We start from the raw sequence: 24,927 nt of genomic DNA on the forward strand, positions 1-24,927 counted from the left end.
CCGCTACTGCTGCTGCTACTGCTACTGCTGCTGCTGCTGCTACTGCTGCTGCTGCTGCTACTGCTCCTGCTCCTGCTACTGCTTCTGCTGCTCCTGCTGTTACTGCTGCTACTACTACTGCTGCTACTACTGCTACTGCTGCTACTGCTACTCCTATCTTTCACGCTCGGGTAGCCAATCACAACGCAGGATTTGGTTCATCTTGCCCACTCACAGAGCTAGCCATAAAATAAAGAGTATTATTAACTCATTCTTTTTATTGATGCATTCACGCAATCACTTGATAACAAAAACAACTAATATCAAATTTACCTGACAAAAGAAACGATACTCATAAGACAAAAACAGTGCGAAATATACTTTCATTCTCATCGTCCATTCATTTTGTTTCAGTGTGAATAATTTATTTGTGCGAATATTCACTTTCCAAGGATGAACACCTTAGATTCAACTTCGTTTGGGTATCCTATATAATTGATATTAACTGCGGCTTATCAGCTTCAAAAGGTAAACGTTGAACTTCATGATAGCCGATTTTTCTCAACTTTTACTCGGGCGTATGCATTAAATGACATACTGCCGTTGCCAACAGCACTTTCAGCAACAGTCTCAGTCTTTCAAAACTGCATCTGTGGGATAAAATAATCAAACGAATAACCAAATGATTGAAGATAAATAAATAAACGAAACAGTAAAGGAAGGGTAGAGCTGGCAGGCAGGAAGGAATAAATAGCTGCGTCTCGTCATCTTTAAAGGAGCTCACTCATGGTATTTTGAATTATTTTGTCCATGTAGAAAATCACCTTTAAATTGAAGGAAACCTGAAAATAATAGTTTACTGACATAGAAAAACACCAAAAGAAGATAATTAATCATAAATGCACAAGGATGGTTAAGGATGGACAGGTTAAAGACGGATTACAAACGATGAACTTAAACTATTTAGGCTAGACTTTGACGTAGTTCCTTGAACGTTTGTTATCAATATCATTATCACTGTCATTGTCATTGTCATTGTCATTGTCATTGTCATTGTCATTGTCATTGTCATTGTCATTGTCATTGTCATTGTCATTGTCATTGCCATTGTCATTGTCATTGTCATTGCCGTTGCCGTTGTCGTTGTCGTCGTCGTTGTCGTTATCGTTATCATTATCATTATCATTATTGTTGTTGTTGTTGTTTATATTTTTATCATGTGAGGAGGAGGAGGAGACCTCATAACAAACAAAAGTAATCAAAGTGATAATCCTCCGCTCGTTAATAAAAGAAATACTCGGGAATAACATATACAACTCATCTTTACTGTTTGCCGGAAAAAAAAGTTGACCAAAGACCGAAATCGTCCCCCTTCCAATGCGGCCTCCGTGTGGGTAGGTAAAAACAAAGTGACTGCAATATAGAGGAAGGCGAATTGGAAATGGCATAACAGACTACTGTCTTACGCGCGTGGACTTCTCTAAAAGAGTATTTGTGCCATCCAAATTCGTGTTGTTGTCTTTCAGGGTATTCCAAAACGCATTAGTTTATAACACCAAAACAATTCCCCTACTCGATAATGTTACATGTAATGTAATAAGCGATGAATTCGGTTACGTTGAAATAGCGATATTTACATACCGTGGACCTGAAAGTCCAGACTTTCTTGTGAAAGAAGGGCTGTTGTAAACCCGAAGTATGATATCATTGTTCTTAAGCCATTATTAATACCCTCTTTATCATCGGTCGATTCTTCTTGATGTTTTAGTCCTTACCATTTTGAACTCTTTTAAGGTATGTTTTGGCTCCAAGTTCGGAAATTTACCGTTTTGAAAACGACGATATACAACGGCATATTTGTTCTACCATTTATTTTACTGTTGAGCTTAGATTGAAGGAAATCCGTCACTGACGAACTAATAACGGGAGAAGTCTTATAATTATAAACAGCAAGCCGGAATGCGTGAAGCAATTCACAGGAATCATCGTAAATTTGTTTTTACCACAGACTACACGATAAAGGTGCATGTTCGACCACCATCGATCACACCTCCCACGTATTTTCAAATAATTCGCGTAAAAATATGTTCGTTTCTTTGAATTGGCGAGCATGACACTTACGTTTCCTGCTGGTACTCCATTGTTGGGTTTACAGAAATTTTCCTTCTTCTCAAGGCTACTTGTGCTAATGTTCTACTGGTCTGGTCGCTGCCCATGGACAGAAGGCTGCATCTACTGTGATCCACTATGCCTGTGCTTAGCTGTGCATTGCTACGGTGCCGAGGGCTGCAAATACATGAACACGTCCATCTGTAACATAGTTGATGCGTCTTCATCAACTAAGGCTGGTCTGGGGCGTGGCTGTACCTAAGAAAGAGCACGAACCAATCATTACGTAGTCACTTGAGAAAGAAATGGTTCTTCCTACGTGGGACTGCTAATAAATCGATAAACTACTCAAGTTCCTATCAGCTGACAACCTCACTAAATGACTTGCATCAAGCAATTCTCACCTAAATTTTTCTGTCAACAACCAACTGTAAAACAAGTTGCGTGTTTTATTTTTTGTTGTTCTTTTTTAACGAGCGTATAATGTTCCGTTAAGAATTTTTTGCTCAAGCAATTGTATCCAAAGAATATTGAAAGTCATAAAAGCTCTTCCGAAGAGCAATATATTTTGGCTTCAAGACAACAAGGAGAAATGTCCCTTGGATTGGCCGCCCTTCATCTACTCACATCCATACGTTGCCACTTATCCAACGTGGTTTTCCCGATGGTGTAGCAGATATCACGCCCTACTAGGATGCGGGGAGACGTGGGTTTGAATCCTGCTCGGGACGCGAATATTTCGAAAGCCACCTGTAAGTTATTTACAACTTTGTATCATTAGTTTCCACAGAGTTTTTTAGTTTACAGTACAAGACACATGACTCGAACGCGATGCATTCGGTACACAGTATAAATAGAAGAGTGTTCAAGACTTCTTCTTTAAATTGACGGAGGTAAGAAAAGGAAAGACTTAAAAATATTCAAGGAGTCAACTCTACTGGGAGCCTGCTTGCTATATTTTTAAATCAATTAATATGACTATCATAACTCGAAGCTTGACACACATGTATTACACCAAAGTAGTCTTTTACTTTCATGACCACATACATTTACAGTATCGCTTACGATAACAATTACTAGTACCAATTAATTCATACCGTGAACCATTTTTCGTAACTTTTTCACAAGATCTATACACTGTTTCTCCCCGCTGTACTCCTTTCCATAGGATTCCCGTAACGCTTGGATATCTTGCAGCCATTCTCCATGTTTTTCACGGACAGCCTTGATTTTCTTCGCCCAGTCTTTGGGCTCTTTGGAATCAACAATACATAAATTGCCAATTTCGGAGTCCCCCAGTGCCTTAGCAAAACCTGAATTGCCGCTCACAAGAATGGGCAGACCTGCAGATAACGCTTCAAGAGCAATCAGACCAAAGCCTTCGGTTCTTGACGGCATAATGACTAGGTCAACTTCAGAGAACAACTCTTTCATTTTGTCTCTGCTATCTACAAATTTTCTAACAGTCAGCTGCTCTTTAGCAATACCATATTTCAGTAATTCACTTGCTACCTCGTCTTCCTCTCCATCAGGTACACCAACAAATAGAAGACGATAAGGTCTCCCGTTCAGTTCCTGATCAGCAAAGGCTTTAGCACCAATGTCATACCCCTTCAGCTCGAAAATCTTAGAATCACTGCGGCCACATAACAACACTTTGAACTCGGAGCTTTCATTACGATGTTGCTTTAAATGTACAAATTCCTTGAAAAGGCCTGGAGTGAGGACAAAAATATCCTTGCCTTCCTCAGATCGCAGACATGAAGAATAAGCCTCTGCCAGTTTCGGTCCTACCGGTACAACAAGATTAGCCAGTCTACAGAGATTAACTTCGATCTGATGTTTTCTTGCAGCCTCAGATACAGCATTAGTATGACTTTTGCGTATGCCTAGTTGTTCTTGAGCAGTGTGCACCAATTGAACCCACTGACAGAATTTAGATTCTCGTAAAACTTGTCCTTGACGACCAAGCTTCATGCCATGACCAATGACAACATCCATAGTCACGTCATGCGGCGGCCAGCTTAACCAATCAAGAGGATCTTCATAGCCCGGGCGTTCCTTTGCCTTAGCAATAGTTATGCCAGATCTCTTAGCCTCCTTCTTGTGCTTTTCTGTAATCTGAGCGTTCTCAGGAACTAAGAGAGTGACTTCCACATTAGGTTGCGCTGCCAAATTAATTGCCAGCTCTCTGTTTAACGTTGACAAACCACCGGCTAACGAGGCCCACTCGTCAGCGAGGAGAGTAATTTTCAAGATATGTATGGGATCCTGTCGCAGAGATGCCATCTGTGATGTAGAAGCGACGCCAACTTCAGAACAAACCTGCAACAAGGTGACAGTGAATCAATAAAAGCATTCTTATAACAATAATGAGCGGCAGCGTAGTCCTTGAGCCGGGAATTGTTTGAGATTCCTCCATTAACTTGAGTATGGTCGCATATGGATGACACATTAATGTAGCGTCGTTACTTGGCTGTTGTTCAATTTTGATTTTTTTTTTTTTTTTTTTTTTTTTTTTTTGTGGGGCCACTGAGTATCTCAGTGTAATGATCAGTTAAGAGGCCATGTCACTAAGAACGCTCCACTTTATTTCGGACTCCCAAGAGAGATTTTCTTCATATTTCTTCCTCAAGTTATACTATCTATCCTTACAACTAAAATGCAATAGTTGAAATTCCTCGCTGGATATAACACCAGGTTTAAAGAGGCATTGATCAAATCATAACTGCGAGTTTTTCAATAATTATCCAAAAGGTGAAAAGTCTTTCCAAGTATGCATTTGTCGAGTACATTTCTCAAGGAGGGAAACATGTGGGTAGATTTGTATCTCTCTTCTTCTTAAAGGCATCCTATCACAGTGATACATCAATTCTAATGCAACTTACGGATTAGTCTTACCTTAAATTCTCCTTTCAGGGGTGACATTCGTACTTGTAAGCATAATTCACACACAAAGTTGTTTTCCTCAAGTTTGGGGCTGCTGTAAAACTTCACATCACACAATTCCTTGTCACTGATCACACGAACTGCAACTTGACGTTGAATTCGTTTATCACCTTCAAACCTGTTTTAAATAATATACATAGTATATCAGAATATGTTTACTGACAAATACACGCAGGTAATAGTAATAAGCTGTAATCATTTGGGTGAATAAAAAAAGAGATAGTAGCGCGAGGAAGTCATTATAAAAAGTATAGTGGGGGGGGGGGGGGGGGACAGGGGGGCCAGAACCTCCCGCCTCCCGTACCCTGCTCTCCCCCTTCCCGTACCTTTATCTCCCGCCTCCCGCCCTTTTCCGTGCTGCTCCCGTCCCCTGTAAATTGGCAGAGTCAAAACACATCCTAGTCATTTAGTTTCGCAATTCTTAAGCATTTCCTTTGTTCTTAAATAATTTAACAAGATTACCACTGCCATATGTTTCAATTCAATGAAGTTTTGACCTACTTGTTTATCTTCTTTGAGTTTTACCATTACAGTCCATTTTCATCGGCTCTTCTGATTTGTTTCTGAAATCCATTTTCAGTGACGACGGTCTCAAAAGTTAATTCTAATTTGTCTCGTGTTCTGATAAAGTATACGTATTTCCAGTAACCAGTCCGGCGTTTATTGGGATCAGACAACTAAATCATGGAAGTAGGACTTGTCTAAAACAAAAAAAGTGGGACGTAAAACGAACCACTCCACACTCTGCAGCGCGCTCATTAAAGCAGCATTCAGTTGAGGCATCTCTACACCACGCGATGAAATGTTTGGTCCGTTCTGATTCACGGTCGTAAGGAGCAAGCTCCCAAGAAGGTCTTCCATGCACGGACCTTTCACTGTCGCACCGAAAAATACTGAGACGTAATAAAATTGTCTTGGACGACATTGATTTGAGATCGCCTGCTCGTCTCACCTTTTTGCAATTTGACAGCTTACGCAACATATGTGCACTCATGCCGCTTGACATTTCATGACCTATGGCGTAACCACTGCAAACGGGTTTACTATTTCATTGGAAGTAGGCCTGTTTTTCAGCCCAAGCGCAAATTTTCGTTTGCTTGTTTGCTCGGAAGTCTCAGAAGTGACTGAGAAGACGTTAAATGCAAGTCAAATATATTTTGGGTTCTTGTTTTTGAAAGTGTTCTAACGCATTGTTGAATTAAAAAAAAAAAAAAAAAAATAGCGTTTCGCATTTCTCTCCCACTTCCCGCCCTCTAAGAACTCCCGCTTCCCGCCCTTTCCTCTCCCGCCTCCCGTACCCCTCCCGCCCCCTCTTCTCCCGGGCTCCCGCCCCCTTGTCCCCCCCCCCCCCCCCCCCACAAAATAATTAGTACACACATTTATGTTTTCTTCAACTTTTACTAAACTACACGACCCTTCATGCAAAGCTTTTATGTTGTTGTTGTTGTTGTTGTTGCTGTTGTTAAACTCAGTCTGGTAAGAGGGGCGCTAATAGTTCCAGGGCAGATTTCAATATTTTGTCATTTAATCAGCATATAAGTTCAAGTTTTCAATTTTTTTTTTGTCAAGTGACTTTACGTTTTGTGAGTTTGGATGATTTTTAGCGGATCTAGCTCCAAATTCTTCACATTTCTTATGTATGTTTTGTTGTTTTTTTTTTAACTCGGTTTTGGAGCTGTTCTGACTTTAATAAAATTGAAATAAAATATCCAAATGCCAATCAATTCACGATGAAATAGTGTCAATGCTGTTACAACATCTTACAAACTAGGGTTTCTTCGTTATTCAAAAATATGTACACGCATAATTTATAAATGTATATGTAGCTACCTGAGATAAACGTTTTCCATGACATTTTTGTCAAGTGCCTTGATCCCCCCTGAGAGAGAAACATATGCCTTGTCATGTCCTGGTATCATTCCTTTCTGCGAATCAGCCTCACTTGGGAAGGTAATGTTCTTATCTTTCAGCTCTTCTGTCACCTTTTGTCTCAAGTGAGAGGGACAGCAAATGAGATGTAAAGCATCCTGAGAGCCAGGCCGGTCTCCTGGAGGAAAGTAAGCAATGAACACTGGCAGCTGTGGAGGGCACCTGATGAGGCTTGAGAGATACCCAGTAACGCTCGCAACACTGAAGGCTATTGTGCCTCCGACAAGAAGAAACGTATATCTGGAACAAATGAAAACAAACGTGAAACAATTTAGGATTCGATAGTAGAAACCTGACACTCATACAGCTACAAGACTTAACATATAGTAAGCCTTCAACGCGATAATGGCGCGGTAAACGGGAAGTGAATAACTGACATAAGTTTTTGAGTTACGGACAGCAACCGGAAGTCGACTATTCTCTTCTTAAGTACGTATCATTAAATTTTTGTTAAATTACGCGTCAACAGCTGATGATACTAAAAAAAAGCTTTCCACTTCATTGGTGAGAGTCAAAGCGCGCTAAAACAAAAACATACAAAGCCCTTTGGACCACGACTTTTGAACCGCGCCTAGCCTCACACGATTATATGTCTCCTGGCATTCATCGGCTATTCGTATAACCCGCTGAGAGATGAACTACTTCACAGACTGCTACACAACATTGAGCCACATTCCTACCCAGAGAAACGCTGGACTTGGAATCTAACTGTCTTGCCGTCAAATCTAATCGAGTTCTTCACATCTTCAGTGATTTCAACCCATTCTTTTTGCTCATCCTTGGACCTCAGAAATAGCACTCTAACACGAAATTTTGACACATCGGGAATGCCGAGCTGTTCAGTTCTTAGAGACACTGGCAACTGGATCGTGACGGGCTTCAGGAAATCGACAACTTCACGGCAGGAGATTCGCAATATGGGTCCAACCACAACCTCTTTGCCTTTAAATTCATCACGAGGAACTTCTTGCACCTAGACGAGAGGGGACGAGAAAAAAGTGACGTGATTTCAAGACATATCTAGCTGGTGGTAATATCAACGAGGCCGCTACAAAGAAACCTGACTAAGCTTTCTTCAGGTCAAAAATGCCGATACGATATACCGAGACAGTGGCATCGTAGGAATTCCATTACACAGACAAAATGATACATACATGACGCGAAACCTGAACAGTGGCGTTATTTCTGGTGTACTGGGAATAGGTGACTCAACCTTCAAATCCACTCCCTCGTACAAGCAGGCCTACCTTTATTTGGAGAGGGATCTGTGCTTCCGGCGCAACAGCTTTCATAGGGATGGTAACGCAAACATATGGATATTCAGGCAGGTTGAAAGAACCACCGTTAGATGTGATGATGTAAGGTGTGGATGACTTTAGACGACAGACTACTGCGTAGGTTGAGCATTCTGTTATCTCAGCTTGCACAATGGGGAACAGAAAGTCACGAACATCTTTGGCCGACGGATCTTTGTCTTCAATGTCTGTTGTCAGTATGATGGAAAAAAATACATATGATAAGCAACTTTTTTCAACAGAGATCACGGTACTTTTTGGCAGGACCAAGAATTACAACCACTGACCGGTTCCAATTTGAACGCTGCTTATTCACAGACTTCCAGTCGTTCTGCACTGATCCAGAGTTTATTTCGTCAAATCTGATTGGCTGATGAAATAAAGTGAGCACTCTGTAGATCTAGAGTGCATGTTCACAAGTCGAAACCGATGAGAGATTACGATCTGTGAAGATGACTAAAAGGAATGCAGAGAATCTGGAATCCGAGGCATCAATCTGGATTGTATAATCGTTATTCTTATTCTACATCATGACCAAGAGAGCATGCTAAGAATATTAAGTACTGTACATTCTGTATACATGCTTCTAAAAGCGAATTAAAAGCAATGTTTTTACATGGAATTGTTTTAAGTCTCTGCAGGACCCGTTCGGCGGCAGGAACTTGTAGCTGACAGTTGTCACCTCGCGACGCGAAGTCGGAATTTCAAAATACAGTAGTTCTAAGCCAAATGGCGACTAGAGCAAACATCTTATATCAGTTTTATCTGTAAACTATATTTTAGACCACCAAATGCCCCAAATCCTTCTGATTTTTCTGATGCTTTTCTTCAACGACAAAACAAAAACAAACGCTCGCAAAGCATTTCCGTTGACAGGGAGTCTTTAAACTATTACTTGTTTCCTTTAGTTTCTTTTGAACCATTAACCACGTCTGTATGGAAGGTTTAAGCTAGGCCAGATAATATAAATCAACTGCACGATTGCATAGGGATCTATGTCCCAAGTGGTCCCACAGGTAAGTTGTCGCTTCTGTCAAGTTTGAGGGGTTTGTTGGTTAAAAAACAAAACAAAACAAAACAAAACAAAACAAAACAAAACGATAACAAGGAAATTGAAAATTCAAAGTTTCAAAGTCAGGATAAAAGAAAGCTAAAGCGTTTTCCTCAAAACGGTCCATCTTTATCACTCTACCATCTCATACTCTCTTGAACTCCAAATCCTAAGTCCGATGGAATTGACCATTCCACCAACGATAAGGAAAAGTAAAAAGGAAGCCTGCTAACCTGACAGACTCTGAAACTTTTCAGTTTCCCCTACGTCCTCCCATTCATTTGTCTTCTTGTTAGTCAACTTGAATACCACTAGTTCATAGCCATGTAGGTCAGCCGCACTGTGGGAGAGTGCCAACTTCACCCCAGCTTTGAATTTCAGAGCTTCATCACTGTTCGTCGAGATTTCAATCACGTTGCTTACAATAGCTTCGTGTTCTTGGAGTTGGGGTGAACACGCTGTGGATTTCCATCTATAGACCTCTATCACGGTGGCCTCAGGTACAGCATCATGAGGGAATGTCACGTGTACTGCCCATTCTTTCAGGTCCCAGTTAGTGCCTTCATTAGTTACGGTTCCTCTGAAAGAGAAGGCATTCTTTCAGGTTTCATGTAAATGAATTTATTTGTGAAAACACGAAACCAAGCTTTAATTCATACACTTCACAGGTAATAAACATAAAATAAAGCAATGTTAATAACACTTTTCAAACACAAATTGATTAGGGAGGAGAGGAGGGATTTTATCAGTTTTTTTTTTTTTTTTTTTTTTCCCAAGTCTTGTCAGTTTTGCCTCAAACGTTAACGGAAATCTCCCGCTGAACATAAGTGTGAGCTTCAAAGTAGTTAATGTAGTTCTCTAGATCTTTTACTATTCCCAGATTTGAAGAAGGTATCTCCGCACTGCCACGCACTGACGTCATAATCATAAAGCTTTGCAACAACAAACCTGGCGATGCGTGAGAAAACAGGCAGAAGCAAAGCACTTAACATACAAGTCAGCTAGAATTATCGAGTTCAGGCCCGGGTCGTTCAAACGGTGGACAACGCTATCCACCGGATAAAACACTATCCAGCAGGTAGTGTGGTTTGTTTTGTTTACACTTATCCAGTGGACGGCGATTTATCTAACGGATAGCGTTATCCAGCCTTCGAACAATTGAGGCCAGACCTCTAAATCCGCGTATAGAGACATTAAATTGTACGCTGGATCAAGACTGTATTTTGTTTCGCCGATATTCTCAGGCAAAACGACTCTGCCTTCAGCACCTTACTAATACTCACTCGTGTATTTTTATCTTCTCAGGATCTTGCTCATCCGGACTCTCTAGCTCCTCCAGCTCTTGCTCTTCAATAACAAAAAATAAGGAAATTTACTAGAAAAATACGTTTTGAAGACTAAAAATACACTACTTGAAGCAAGTATTACCTTTTAGTCCCAATAAGGCCCCTGGATGTTTTCCAGTTCCTTTCAGGGTCTAAGCAATACAAAAAGTAAGTTGTTAGGCAAAATGATACACTACACGTTTAAATTGTCATTGTCACTCGTGGCAACAAATCAACTTTTAAGGAAGTTATCGATCCCACTGCAATTATGAATTCGACATTAAGAAGGTCGAAATATCACTTTTTAGCTCCCACAATCTAGCTTACAGATGTATCAGTGAAGATAGCTTTACTTCAATCTGGACATGATGAAAACCTCAGGGGTTGCACACTTCAAACTATGTTAAGCATTCTGAGGGCCCTCACTCTAGCGGCTAAAAAAGGCTTGATGTAACTGTAAAACAGGCTTTCTAAATCAGTAGAGTAAGAAACCCGGTACAGTGTAGCTTCATACGCGCATAGCATGTTTTAAATCGTCGAAATTGAAACAGGGACAAATTCCAGCTCAAGTGAGGTTTACAAACATACCTGTAATGCCTTGTCGTAAATGTTCTCCCTTCTATGGTCTCCAATAGACGAAGCTAACCGTTTGGCGTCAAGGAGGAACTTTTCCATTTCTTCCGTAGGTTCCATCGTAGCCTGCTTCACCTCCCATAAGTTCTCATAAAAACTCAGTGCTTCTTTTCCATATCTTCTGAACATTTCTTCCTTCTCAAGTTCCTTACATAACTGGAGGATTCCAGTGATCGTTCTCTTCCTTGCCAAACCAAACTCCTTCATCTTCTCTCCACCTTTCCCTTCTTCCCACTGCGTTTGCCAAGTACTCAATAGGCTCTCTTGGAATTGTGGAATATATTCCTCCTTACCAGCATTTCGGTACAGCTGTTCTACCTTTATTTTTAGCGTCGCTTTGTCGTAGCCATCTTCCTTCTCGCCGACAAAGTCTGGTCTCACAAGAACCTTTTTGTAAAGCGCCAACTTGATGTTTTTGTGCCTCGTAAGTTTTTCACGCTCGGCAAGGGTACGGCAAAACTCAATTACCTTGTCCAAGAATTCATCTCTTTCTTTCAGCATCTTATTAAGCACACTGTTATCTGTTTCCTTGTCAAACTCCTCTTGAAACTCTTCGTTAGTAGCACTCTGCATCCCTTCATAGAACCATAGGGCCTCCTTTGCAACTTCATCCTTGTCTTTCTTGTCACGAACCAGGTACAATAAGGCATCAATTATCTCTTTGTTGTACTTAGTGAAGTTAAACTGCGCCGAACGTTTCTCTTCATCCCAGAAGCGCTGGCAAAACTTCAGTGCATCTTTCCTAAATTGCCCTTTCTTACCAAATATTACTGCGAGATATTGTGACATCGTTCTTTTTGCTGACTTTTCATACATGTCCTCAACACCAGTGATAATCTTTCGCCACACTTCACTATGGTTTCCTGTACCAAGCGACTTCTCCATTTTCCACGCTTCAAGGAACAGTTGCAAGGCTTTGGCGAATTCTCCAAAGTTGGCCTGAATCACTGCTCGCTGGAAAATGCTCCGCACGGTCAGTGGGTGATTCCCAAGAAGCTTCATTCTTATTTTGTAGGCCCTGTCTGCAGGTTCAACTGCTTCCGGATACTTCTCTTGGAACATGAGAGAATTGGCAAGATTTCTACAGAAGTGAGCTTCATCATGAAACCCTGAGAGTTTGAGTTCTTCCAAAAGTTTCAGTGCATCCTTGTAATACTTCACTGCCTTCTCATAGTCTCCCTGATCCTCATACACTGTGCCGATTTGATTCTTGTACATTGGCATGTCAAGGTGGTAGTCTGAACCAGCCAACTCCTCTTGCATTTTGTATGCTATATTGTAGAACGCAAGTGCTTTCTCCGGTTTCTGGAGGTGGAAATGGCAGTTTCCAATCGCATTGTAACACCTTGCAACATCGGTATGAGCTTTAAGGAGTTCCTCTGTGAATTGTAATGATAACTCCAAGGTTTGTAGTGCTTTTTTGTAGTCTCTTTTCCTCCAGTAGATCTCCCCCTGAGAATACAGGAGAAGTCCTTTGCTGAGCCTGTAGGATTCACTTGATTTGTCTTGAACATTTCCTAATGAAGAGGACGCTTCTTTCAACACTTCAAATGCTTTCTCAGTTCCATCAACATCTGAAACTTGTCGAGCTTCCCAACATTTTAATTGCGCCCGGCATAGAGACCCTGTACACGACCAAATAAACTACAAGTGAGACGAGATAATGATAAACGAAAAACTGACTTTGTCTGTTTTTTTCTCCTTAAAGTAACCCTAGAGCGTGTACACATAAATGTAACCCACATCCCTCCAATTGCTAACATTGTCTGAGGTTTCCCTAAAATAGCCTGCTGGTGTCTTCACTACGTAAACCAGGGCACCTGCCCAAACAAAAGAAAAGGTAAGGGTACACTGTGCACAGGAAAATCAGGGAGATACTTAAGACTAGACAATCAAAGTGCTCTATAAGCAAATCTGTAGATTTCCCAGTGAATGATGATTGACATGAGCTACGCTTTGCGTAAAATGGAAGAAATTTTTCATAAAAAATAACTCCGCATTGCGGACAAAAAAGATGAAAACCAAGCTCGTTATTTTTAGCTCTTTTGTATTTCAGTCTCGAATGACTTTTCGTGGATACTACATGACGTACAAGAACAGCTGCACGACATGAACTGCATCGCTCAGATGGATTTACTCATTCTCCATTAAGCCACTTCTCGTCGCCTAATTGAAACCGATAAATGTTGCCCAACATGTTTTTCATGACACCTGAAGACAGCTAGTCTGCATTACGCGCGACTCAGCGCCGCTACTTCGAGTACGCGGCTGTTTGGACAACAAATCACAATAGGCTGCGAATAAGATCGAAGCGTCTACTCGCAGGGTAGATGTGAAAGATCTTTAGAGAAATCGAAGGAGGGAGGGAGGGAGGGAGGGAGGGAGGGAGGGAGGGAGGGAGGGAGGGAGGAAGAAAAATCCGACGGATCCTGGAATCGAACTCGGGTCCACTAGATTGGAACGCGAGTGTTAACTACTGTAATACGCAAGAAACCTTGCTCTGAGCACTTCAGCCTTATCTCAAATTTGTCAGCAAATATGCGAATTCGGTAACAAATATGTGACATATGTTCTCGCAAACTGCAAACCTCTCGGATGTCAAATTTTTGTGTGGTTAGTAAGCCACACAAATACACAAATGAAATAACCAATCGATAAAAGGTCATACAAATCCTCTTCATTGAATGGTCGTCGATCATCGATATCAATGGATTAATTAAGGTGGAATGGCACTTCAATTTTCGTCAAATTTGGTGAAATTGTGAAATAACGCTTTTAGGTAGTTTTCGTACCTTGAATCATTGTTAATCATTATGAATGATACCTTTTTGCAAAAAGAATAAACGTTCACCCTTTTTAGCATGTTTGTAAGACACCACGCTTGGTTGCTACAGTACTTCTGTAATATCACGGCACGAAAATGTGTGGTTAAAGGTTTTGTAAAGGCCTCCTTTGCACGCTTTTGACGATCTGTGACGCGAATCAAAGATCATCTTTGAATAAACCTTTACCACCAAATCAAAGGCGTGAAAGGCCGTTTTTACTCACCTGTGAACGCCTTTGTTTTTAGGGTTAAAGGTGACCCTTTGATACGCCTTTACGCATTGTCAAAGGTGGGTCAAAAGTGTAATCAAATTTGTCTGCGACTCAAGTCAGAGGTTTGCTAAAGACGTGGTCGAAGATGGCTGTGACGCAGCCCAAAGGTTTGTCAAAGGTGCTCCGCGCGTTCCGCGCTCGCGCGTCTCGCCCGAACTTCTCGCTCGCGCTCCTCTTTCGCGATTCGCGACCGTTGATCACGTTTCGCGCGATCCACATCTTATACGCATTTTTCTGCTTGCTACACTAGCTTTTTAGCACCGCGTACGAAGGATGCAATCATATCCGTACTCCTGTTTTATGTCTGACAAGTTTTGAAAATTATATGAGCTTTAATAAGGTTATTTTGTACCAAAACTCTTGACAAATGTTAACGGAAAAGCGGCCCGGAAAGATCATTACACCTGATTTTAGGAAAATAAATATACTCAACTTAATTCATCTGTTTTAATTTTATTTTTTCCCGTTTCTATCGAGAGTAAATACCTTCAAGTACCTTACATAATTGTTTTAGGCTTCATATTTCAAAAAGCCACGTTACAGGCTTGGTTTCGAACTACACGTAATGCGACTGATCATGAGGAAAACATTGTTCTATCTATCGTGAAAACAACAGTCAACAAATCTTCCATGGTATAAAGCGCATTTATCTAACATTGAAGTACTATGGCTAAATTCTCAGTTCCTCTAATTTACTAGACCAGACTAGACAATAGAGAGGATAACCGCAAAATTTCGGGAAAGATATGGCAAACTTTGCACAAAAGTCAACTAGTGTAAAAGCGTCCTTTCCAGATGGCACGTACAGTCCGTTGCATGGAACTCCTAATGTTTTGGCAATTCCCCCTTTCTGTTGCTTGCACTTGCTAATTCTTGCATTATCAGTGGAATGGAATACAGTGTTTTCCACCTCTTTCTCATCAAAGTGGTTAAACTGCCTTTTTGGGGTCAATGCCAACTGAATCCCCATGCTTTCTAGGGAAGACACATTTTGACAAAGTCTAAGGCGTTGACGAAATTAATCAATGCATCTTCACCGGATAAGTCCATCCTGTCAACCATTGCTTGTCCGCATTTGTCTAAACAGAAGCAAACAGACAAAAACGTTGGAAATGAATATTAAGGGTGAATCTTGGCATTCTATTCCTTAAAGTTGACCCATGGTTTTTGCCAATATCACATTAATAAAACGTGACCAATCAGATCATTACTCCTCCTGCGAATAGTTTGTGCTTCTGTCAATAGCAAATATGTATTTAATTTTACCGCAGATTTGGAATTTTAATCTTAAACTCAGTCCACTAACAAAAGAACGGTGAAAATAGTCTTGTCTGTAGTCCATAAACATATTTTCGCTCACGTGGTTGGTCTAAACGCATCACGTGACCGAATATGCCCCAGGTAAAACAGGGCAAAATATGAGTAATATTCCTCATTTTCAAAAGATCCAGTGTGTTGCATAATATACTTGACTGAGGATAATTAACACAATAGCTCTATATTTTGATTTTAAAAATATGTAAGGATATATGTCTTTGACATTATGTGCTCCTCAAAGCTCACGGTTTTCCTTGAGCTTTGCTCTATTAAGAAAACTGTTTGGTAATCTGGGAACTGGTACTGTCTGTGGACAAATATTTTCATCAGAGTGCATAACACTTTTCAGAGACACGCATGAGTCAAGGATAGAAGAGGGGACTCAACTGGTAGTCTTTGGACAGCTTGGCACAAATAAACAAAAAGCCTAAAGCCAGTTTACCAGTCCATCTGTCTGCCTGTCTCTTACAGACATCTCACAACAAAGATCTTTTATGGTTGCAAAATAGCAATCTAAAAAACCAACAAATCTGACATAAACTGTGACAACAAATGAGGAACACATGTACACACACCTTTGGGAATATTGCTGTGCCTGTGTAATTTCCACAGATCTCTTCATGATCAGTAGTGTTATCGTTTTCCTTATTTTACTTGTAGATCATATGTGAAAAGTAAAAATAATTGCACATTTGATTAGTAAACAGTTAGCAACTACTTGTACACTTTTTTTTCCACTGAAAAAAATTCCTGAAATTAAATAATTTAACATGAGACATGCCTGCATGGAATCGCATAGCTGTTGCATTCATTGAAACAAAAATCCAGTGCAAGATGATGAATACAACCACTATGATTCCCAGCAGCCGCATCTCATAGAGAGAAATGGCCATTATCCAGACAAATTTGCCAACAAAATTTTTGATTGAGTAAATCAAATAAAGGTCTTTGTCAATTTACTTTTACTAAGTTATTATCAAATCCCCGAAACCTGATGGCCAAACCAAAACAGTTGATACTGCAGACAACCACTCAAAATTTAGATTCAAAACTCAGCTTTTACCAATCAAAAACCAACATTTCCTGAGATTGGGTTGCAACATTCTGCAACTTTGATTCATTTACCAAAAAGATTCCCATCCCTTGCATGTTTTCAATAACATTTTAATTTCTTAATTTTCGTCCAGGTGAGCCGGTTGATGTATTTGTCCCATAAGACAAGAAAGACAACATTTCCTCACTCAATGTCTTTAAATGAACCAAAAAGAAACAACTTTTTTTCACAGAGTGATGAGACTATAATAAAAATGATCAATTAAAATAATATTAATAAATTATAGCCAGGTTTTTAAAATCTATTTATATACTTTCTTTGCTGGAAAAAGATATAAAAAGTTGTGGCTGAAGAGTTATAAGATGGTCTATGCTGCAAAATATAGAAATAACAAATGAATATTCCAGCCTTTTGCTTACCAAAATGTTGTGATGTTTGCACATTTTGGAGCATTGCATGATTAAACAGCATCTGAGTTGACTATGAACTACAGAGTTGTACATGTATATTGTATCCTCTCCCAATTTATTCTGTTAATATCTTCAGTTCTCCTAGAATGGCTAGCTGAAGGATAAAAACAACATTCATGAGCAAATTTCCACTAGTCAGTTTTTAATTGGCATTTAATTGTCTACTGCTTAAAAGACCAAGACATGAAACTCTAAAACTATTGGTACTGTCCAGAGAGGTCACATAATAATATTATTATGAGGTCAGCTTTTTAATTTGCAACTGATGGCAAGTTTGATTTTTATCAAACATTGTAACAATTTCACCCACTAAAGATAAGCTGGATTATGTGTACTAAAGACATCCATGGTCAAGTGTCGATGGATACCCTTGATTGATACTCTCAATCGTCACTCGATCAACACCTGATCGATACTCAATCAACACTCCATTGACACTCAATCTATATTTCTATTACTCAGTTTTGCAAATGTCACAGGGTAGGTGCATTTGATCACCTGGTATGACACCATTCTTAGCCCAGGAGACAGTTCAAAATGTCAAATGCCTGGCAGGTTCAGAGAGGGGGGGGTTGGCCAGGAGATAGTGGAGTTCCAAATGACTGATCCAAAAGCCTGATACAACAAATATCAAAACATATTTTTACTACAGTTGCTACTGACACCACGGCTTTGCAGTGGTCAAAATTTGTTGTGGACTCACTTGGTTGTGTTTCATGAGTCCACAACATTTTGACCACTGTGATGGTGCGTATCATTGTCAATAAGAGTACAGACCACGCTAAACCACATTCGATTTGTTAAATTCACACCAGTAGTGAAGTCATTTATCAACATCAATGAACAAACATCATCATAATTTCAACTGTGGCAACAAACAGAGCTTTGTTCAATAGAATGGTAACTGGAGACAAAAGCAGAAACTTATCCATATATTAAATTTTCAGAGTCAACAACTCTTTCAATGGTATAATTAATATAATAATTAAGTCAGGTCGAGATGGTTTGTCATGCATGGCTGACTGAGTTTTTCCTTCAATGCAAACTTCATTTACATTTACATGAGATTTCTTTCAAGGGAATTGCTTAAGCTCAGAAATTACCAGAGGCATTGTGCACAACAATTTATACGAAGATAGAGTTAAGTTTAAGCTTAATTATTAAGTTACGTTTATTTCAAGCACTGATCATGCTAAAATCTATGCTATGACAGACACTTCAATTTAATGCACAAGACTTGACTGAGCAATTTAATGCACTAGACTTGACTGAGTAAGGAACAAATATTATCTTTGTCAACTTTTGTAAATAGGTATATATGAATTGAAAATTAAGCCTTGCCTTTCCTTAACGAAGAGCTTTGCCGATCAACTGAGATTCAGTCAAGTGCAATTAATCTTCGACCAAAATGTTTTCGCCGAGGATCTGTCCTGCTATGAATATACGCAATTCTCATTCATAGCTCTTTATTCCTTTATGTAGCCATTGCTGCGTTTAGTTTACTTTTTCAACACCGTTATTCTCTGAACATTGAAAAAAAATGAACGAAATTCAAAAACTTACCTTTCCTGGTCCAAAACACAATGAAAATTTCACCAGAGCCGCCATAATGAAGCCAAATAATAAAAATGTCTGCTTTCCTCCCAGCCGACTTCGTTGACCTTTAGTCTCCTCTCTGATTGACCAGAAAAATGCGGGAAGCTGCTGGCAACCGTGTTTTTCCCGCTGTTTTCGAGCTGTTTTCTTGTGCCACCTCCAGGTCAAGTGAAAACTTTTTTATTAAAAAAATACACATTGGCAAGAAAGCAAGCTTTCACCAGCTTTCATTTAATCGTTAAAACAGAAAAAATATGAAAACGCAGGCTATTAAGGCGTAAAAAGAGGAGTCGCAGGATATGGCCATATTTGACCTCGCCTTTGACATGACATGACGTAGGATCAAAGTTGTACAAAGCCATGGCGCCTTTGAACGCCTTTGACATAAGAGATCAAAGGTATGCAAACCCGTGGTGTCTTTGAACGCCTTTGACATAAAAGACCAAAGGTATGCAAGGCCGTGGTGTCTTTGAACGCCTTTAACGCGCGTCAAAATTTAAGTCAAAATTATCAACATGTTTGACCTCACCTTTGACAGGGATCAAATGTATAGCAAATCCATACGATATTTGATTCCTCCTTTGACGTGGGTCAAAGGTGGAATCAAAGTTAACATCACATTTGCCCTCTTCTTTGTCATGGATCAAATGTATCGGCAAAGCCATGACAGTTTTGACATACATTTGACGCACGTCAAAGTTTGGATCAAAGCTATGATCATATTTGACCTCGACTTTGATCAGGATCAAATTTAGAGTAAATCCAATTTTTCGTGCCGTGTATGAACCCACATTAAGTCATGCCCTTTATTTGTCACACATTGTTCGACCAATCTTGTCAATAGGTGTGGTCATGAATTAATTACATTCCCTTTCACATTGTAAATTAAGGGCAAAAAGGTTGAGGTTTTAGGTTCATATCACAGTTCTATGTATGTTAAACATATTCTGAAAATTTCAGAATCAAATGTTTCTTTGGCAAAGAGATATAGCTGTTGGCGTGAAGGCTATGAAACAAATGTTTTGAGGGCGTGACATGGTTGCCATGGTAACTATTTATGTTGTAATTGGTGTCAAACAATTTTACTTGTTAAACTTAATAACATGGCATTAAGGATAACTTGTTAAAACATAAAGGAGAAGGTTACTCCAAAAACCCTGTATTTTTTTTCTGTCAGCATTAAAAAGTCCACATTGAGTTAAATTACTCACCGTTGTTTAAGCTTTTGAAGTAGACGTGATCCCAATGAAAAAGAAGTGAAAAGCTTGACAACGGAAGCCGCAATTTTGAGCAGTACCTTGAAGGGCAGGCTGCATATCCGTGGTGTCATTCTGTCCGAACTGGCACAAAGCTCAAAGGCTGAAGCTCTTCTTTTCTGTGTTTAACTCGTTTATTCAGTTGTGAACTAAAAATGCCATCGTGTTCGACCCGGGCTGTAAAACCCAAACCGGAAAGGATAGGGAAAGAGGAGTGACTTTCCTTAATTTGCCTGCAAAGAACAAAACATTGCCAAAGAAGTGGCTCGAACAGCCACGTCGGGGTGAGAGATTCATGCCAAAAAAACTTGAAAATGTGTATGCAAGCAACGAGCATTTCACAGACATTTGTTTTAAAACTGAATATCGATTTGAGCTTGTGGGTAGAAACACAAGGAGGTCATCAAAGAAAAATGCTTTCCCGACAATTTTTCAACGGAAGGCCCTTGTAAAGGTACGCATTGCAGCCAACGGCACATCGCAAGGAAGGAACGAAAAGAAGTAACTATCAGTTATACTTTTCATGTTTTAACAATATATTTGTCCAGCAAAACTGTCGTTGACTCAATTTGGTAAACTTTATTTCTGCGCAAGAAATTGAAGCTCCTTGCTAGACTACAGGGCTCGAATTTCAAGAAAAAGCCATGGGTCCAGCTGTCCCCTAAGTTTCAGGATTTAATTGCCAGCACAAGTATTTTAGTTGCCACAAATTTTTGATCCTTCAAGCTCAGTATACTTTCACGAAAAAGACGCTAAAACAGCGTGAATCACACGTTTTTTCGTGTATAATAAGTTTGCCGGTTTTTTTCTAAAATAACAGGGAAAATGGCTAAATGAAATTCTTTTCTTCATTTATCAGTCTTACCAGTGTTTAAAAAAAGCTTCCATGTTGCAAGCTTTGCCAGATTCATTATTTTTCGTGGACTGGTGCTAGGCTTTTCGTGTTCATTGATGCATAGCGACTGCACGGGTTTTCTGGCAGTGAATTTGTTACGTTTCTTATGGCCTGTTTACAAGGAGGGAGGGTTACCCTAGCAAGCGGGCTAACCCCAGCTGAAGGGCAAAACATAGCCCGGGTTTACAAACAAAATTTCACATGTAGGGTAACCCTACAACGCGGGACAACTTAATGCGCAGTTACACTCAAAGGGTCTGGAAACAATAGAAGGTCAACCGGGTTAGGCGGGTTAACCATAACTGAAGTGTTTGCAACAGAAAAAGTTAACCCACCTGCCAAGCTAACCCTAGCACGCATATAGGGTAACCCACCTACCCGGGTAACCCTAGCTGCCTTGCAAACACAACGAAGAAAAAAAAAGAGGAAATGTGAAAATGCTAGGGTAACCCGCTTGCTAGGGTAACCCTTTTACTAGGGTAACCCTCTCTCCTTGTAAACAGGCCTAAAAGGAGAGAGAATTCTTCGAAGGCACGACATTTAAGTTGTAAATAAGCCCTTCAAGACTTTGCAACGAGAATTTCCTTCTGCATCTACTCAACATCAAGCGGACATGATTTATAAAATACCCTGTGCCGATTGTGATTGGTTTTATGCCGGGCGAAACCGGCCGGTGTTTTGAAACTCGCAAAAAAGTACATATCAGGAATGTCAAAACATGTGCTAATGGATCAAACATTGCGATACATGCATGGTCATTCGACCATCGCATAGATTTTGATAATTCTCACGTCATCAATAAAGGCTCTTTTCGTATTAGAAAAACTTTGGGGGCGTACCTCGGCTTACCTCTTGGAGGCTTATCCAAATTCTGTGAGTAAAAATCCAGACTCGTGAGCTGGAAAGCATTCGCCCGATTAAAACACATCATTGAAAACTCGTCAGTCTCTGTGATACCAGAACTCCCTCCACATTGAACCACCATGGCCAGTAAAATAACAATGGAGACAAATCAGATCACAAGCACTAAACTGGGGATTTTGTTTAAGCCACCAGTTCAATTCTGAGAGCAATTTACAATTAAAAATAAATTTCCTTGTCCACTAAAGGCGTCCATTGCAATTGTCCTGCAAAATGTACCTTTTGTCTTGGTGACCTACTTCGGTTCTTCTTGGCAACAAACACATTCTCTTTGCATCGGCATCTCTAACAAGTACACCAGAGATCATTTTCCAGCCGATCGTTCAATTCAACATGACTATTATTGTCCGCGGAATCAACAGTATGTTCTGGCTTCAATTAAGAGCAGCCATACTAAAGCTGAAAAAAACAACAAAAACAAAATACACTCTCGGACGGAATAAAACCGCGAATATGCCGCCTGGCCTTCAAGGTACTCTTGATCCCAATGAAAAAGTACCTTGAAGGTACTTTTTCATTGGGATTGCATCAACCTCAGAAGCTAAAACAACGGCGAATAACTAAATCAATGTGAACTTCTTATTGCTGATGAAAAAAATACACGAATTTTAGAGTGACCTTCTCCTTTAATACAAAAATGTCTATGTTTGAGGGTACCATTCAGCCTTAATATTGATTGGTATGATCACTCTAGTAGACGTTTGCTACCTTTGTTTGGGACAGCCAGAAGAAACCCTTACACCTCCCACCAACTTCCAGGTATCTGAATCTCACAGATTGGATATATATTAGAAATCATTTTGGGGGGTAAAAGGGCCTTACTGAACATAGAAAATTAAGAATAACAATAATTGAAGTGAGAAATGCCCTCCAGAAATGATAGATAATGAATCAGCAAGATTTTCCATTTTAAGATCCCTAATGTTTAACTGTAGCAGCAGGTGGAAACAATATTAAAATTTGACAAAATTCTTTCAGCTTCTCACAATTCAGAAGATCATGTTAATTTACATGAATGATTGACAACACCACAATAATTAAATAATATTTCAACAGAGTTCCACATATTAAAGGACACATGTATAACTGCTAGCCCTTACCTGATCGCCCATCATCTTCACACATCTTGGCCCAGGAATGAAACAACTTGATCTGTTTGTCCTCAGTCAGCATAGCATTGAAAAGTGATGCAATCAAAGCATTCTCACGAAACTCTCCGGGAACACTGAAATAGTCTGAGTGCAAGGAGATCTCAACAGTGAACTCATAGTTTGCTCTGTCAGTCTCGAACAACTGGAATGCTCTAACATAGTCAGGCTCAATCCGTTTTGCGATCTTTTTCATCTTTGCCATAAAGTGCTGATGGAAACGTCCCTTGGCTTCAAGGTGAGCCATGCAGAATTTTTCATCATCCTTGATACTGTCAGCATATTTTCTTAAAAGTGGGTGAATGTCATACATCACTCCTTTTGCTTCTTCATTAACCACAGAAATGATTGCATTTGTTACCAGTCCCTCCAGCTGAGCCAGCGCCTCTGTTGGGCTGAGGCCAAGGATCTCAGCAGCTGTGGAAGCAGAGAAAGGACCACAGAACAATGAAACTGATACAGCAGACACTTTCAAGCTATCAGTAGGAAGTGTATTGAACATTTCCATAATTACAGACAGCTGACCTTTATCCATCCCTTCTTCTTCAAAATTGAATGGCTTTTCTTTGGCATCGTCTCCCAATTTTGATTTCTTTAAAGTGACACTTTTCCCTTTCTCAACTCCAGCAATGAGATCATTGGGAGATTTTCTTTCTTGTCGCAAAATAGCAGCCAGACCTTTCAAAAGAAGTGGTATCCCTTTGGAAATACTAATTAATTCATTCTTTTGGTGGGCGTTAACATTTACTATTCCCTTGCAAATCAGTATTTCCTCTGAAAAGGAACTTTCAAGAGACTTAACCTCAAAATTGTCTACTTTTTTGCAATCTTGCAATTGAGTCCTGGATGTCAGGAGCAGTTTTAAGGATGTTTTCTTGTCTTTCCCATCAAATTCTGAAAGCCTTCCTAGAAATTGTACAAAAGCTGTTTTCAAGTTCTTGCCTTCCTTCCCTTGTCCAGTGGTGAACTGTTCAACATTATCGAGTAGGAAGAGAACTGGCTGATTTAACACATGAATGCTCTCATGAATTTTTGAAACAATAGAATTCTGATCAACGTAGCCGATGGGAACAGTTAGTCCAAGGGAACTCATCATGTTGAGATAAATGGCCCTCATATCTTTAGCTTCTCTTAGATCACAAACAAAACGCTTTCCTTGCCATTTGGAACAAACTTTCTTTGCTAGTGTTGTCTTTCCCACTCCAGCCGATCCAAACAAATTCACAGCCAGCGACTGTCCTTTAGTTTCAAGCTTTTTCGTAATTTTCTTGATTTCATCTTGTCGCCCTGGCAATTCCTTCTCTGAATCAACTTCTTGTTCCCGAGAGTCCTTGAAGCTCTTGATCATTTCCTTGATCTGTTCTTTCCGTTTCGTCGATTTCGGGGCGACAAACTCTTCGATCAGCGTGAGTTTGCTGTCAGACACAAATCCATGCTTCAATAAAAGGTGCAAACCTGACAGCAAGTCTTGACTATCGAGCGAGTTAAATTTGCCTCCATAATTCCTTTTCAGTGATTGCACAACATCTTCTGATTCTGTTGGGTTAAACTTGGAAGATATATTTGTAAAGAGTTCTTGAAACCCTGGCGGGCTTCCGATAACTGCCGCCATCTTTAATCGTACTGCTGACCGAAATACTGAGCCGTAAACCGGAAAAATAAACGTCACGTGAGCGGGTATGGAGAAAGAGTCACGCAAGCTCTGCACACGCACCGTTAGGCGATTGCAACCAGCTGCTTTTCAAGACTTAACACAGCAAACTTCCCCTTCCCATATGAACGTATTAATACGCCCGAAAAGTAGCTTTATGACCTATATGGTCTGACAGACTGTAAACAAGACGGTTATCGGTTCGTTTAAGAGGCCCTGCGCCTAAGAAACGACCGATGATTTCCGGCTAAAA

General features: G+C 40.0%; 1 protein-coding gene and 1 long non-coding RNA gene across 5 annotated transcripts; both read right to left on the reverse strand.

The window, feature by feature from the left end:
• Positions 1-237: 237 nt before the first annotated feature.
• Positions 238-24,682, reverse strand: LOC110041555 (uncharacterized). Of its 4 annotated transcripts, XM_020746855.2 has the most exons (14): positions 23,549-24,669; positions 22,976-23,440; positions 11,226-12,895; positions 10,741-10,789; positions 10,596-10,659; positions 9,546-9,892; positions 8,214-8,449; positions 7,647-7,939; positions 6,868-7,206; positions 4,990-5,155; positions 3,186-4,413; positions 2,716-2,838; positions 2,101-2,346; positions 238-629 (listed from the first exon to the last, which is right to left on the reverse strand). In XM_020746855.2, exons 1-12 carry the CDS (start codon positions 24,633-24,635, stop codon positions 2,768-2,770), a joined length of 6,015 nt encoding a protein of 2,004 aa, XP_020602514.2. In that variant the 5' UTR covers positions 24,636-24,669; the 3' UTR covers positions 238-629; positions 2,101-2,346; positions 2,716-2,767. The 4 variants fall into 4 exon arrangements, with proteins under 4 accessions (XP_020602514.2, XP_020602512.2, XP_020602513.2 ...); XM_020746853.2 differs by having other exon boundaries at positions 22,976-24,682; XM_089299079.1 differs by lacking the exon at positions 238-629 and adding an exon at positions 637-1,392 and having other exon boundaries at positions 22,976-24,669.
• Positions 14,679-20,005, reverse strand: LOC110062844 (uncharacterized). The gene is made up of 4 exons (XR_016210169.1): positions 18,771-20,005; positions 17,157-17,301; positions 16,259-16,336; positions 14,679-15,445 (listed from the first exon to the last, which is right to left on the reverse strand). It is a non-coding gene; the product is annotated as an uncharacterized LOC110062844 (long non-coding RNA).
• Positions 24,683-24,927: the final 245 nt, after the last annotated feature.

The sequence above is a fragment of the Orbicella faveolata genome, unplaced genomic scaffold, assembly GCF_042242905.1.
Source record: "Orbicella faveolata isolate gen_17 unplaced genomic scaffold, um_ofav_v1 contig_34, whole genome shotgun sequence".
NCBI lineage: Eukaryota > Metazoa > Cnidaria > Anthozoa > Scleractinia > Merulinidae > Orbicella > Orbicella faveolata.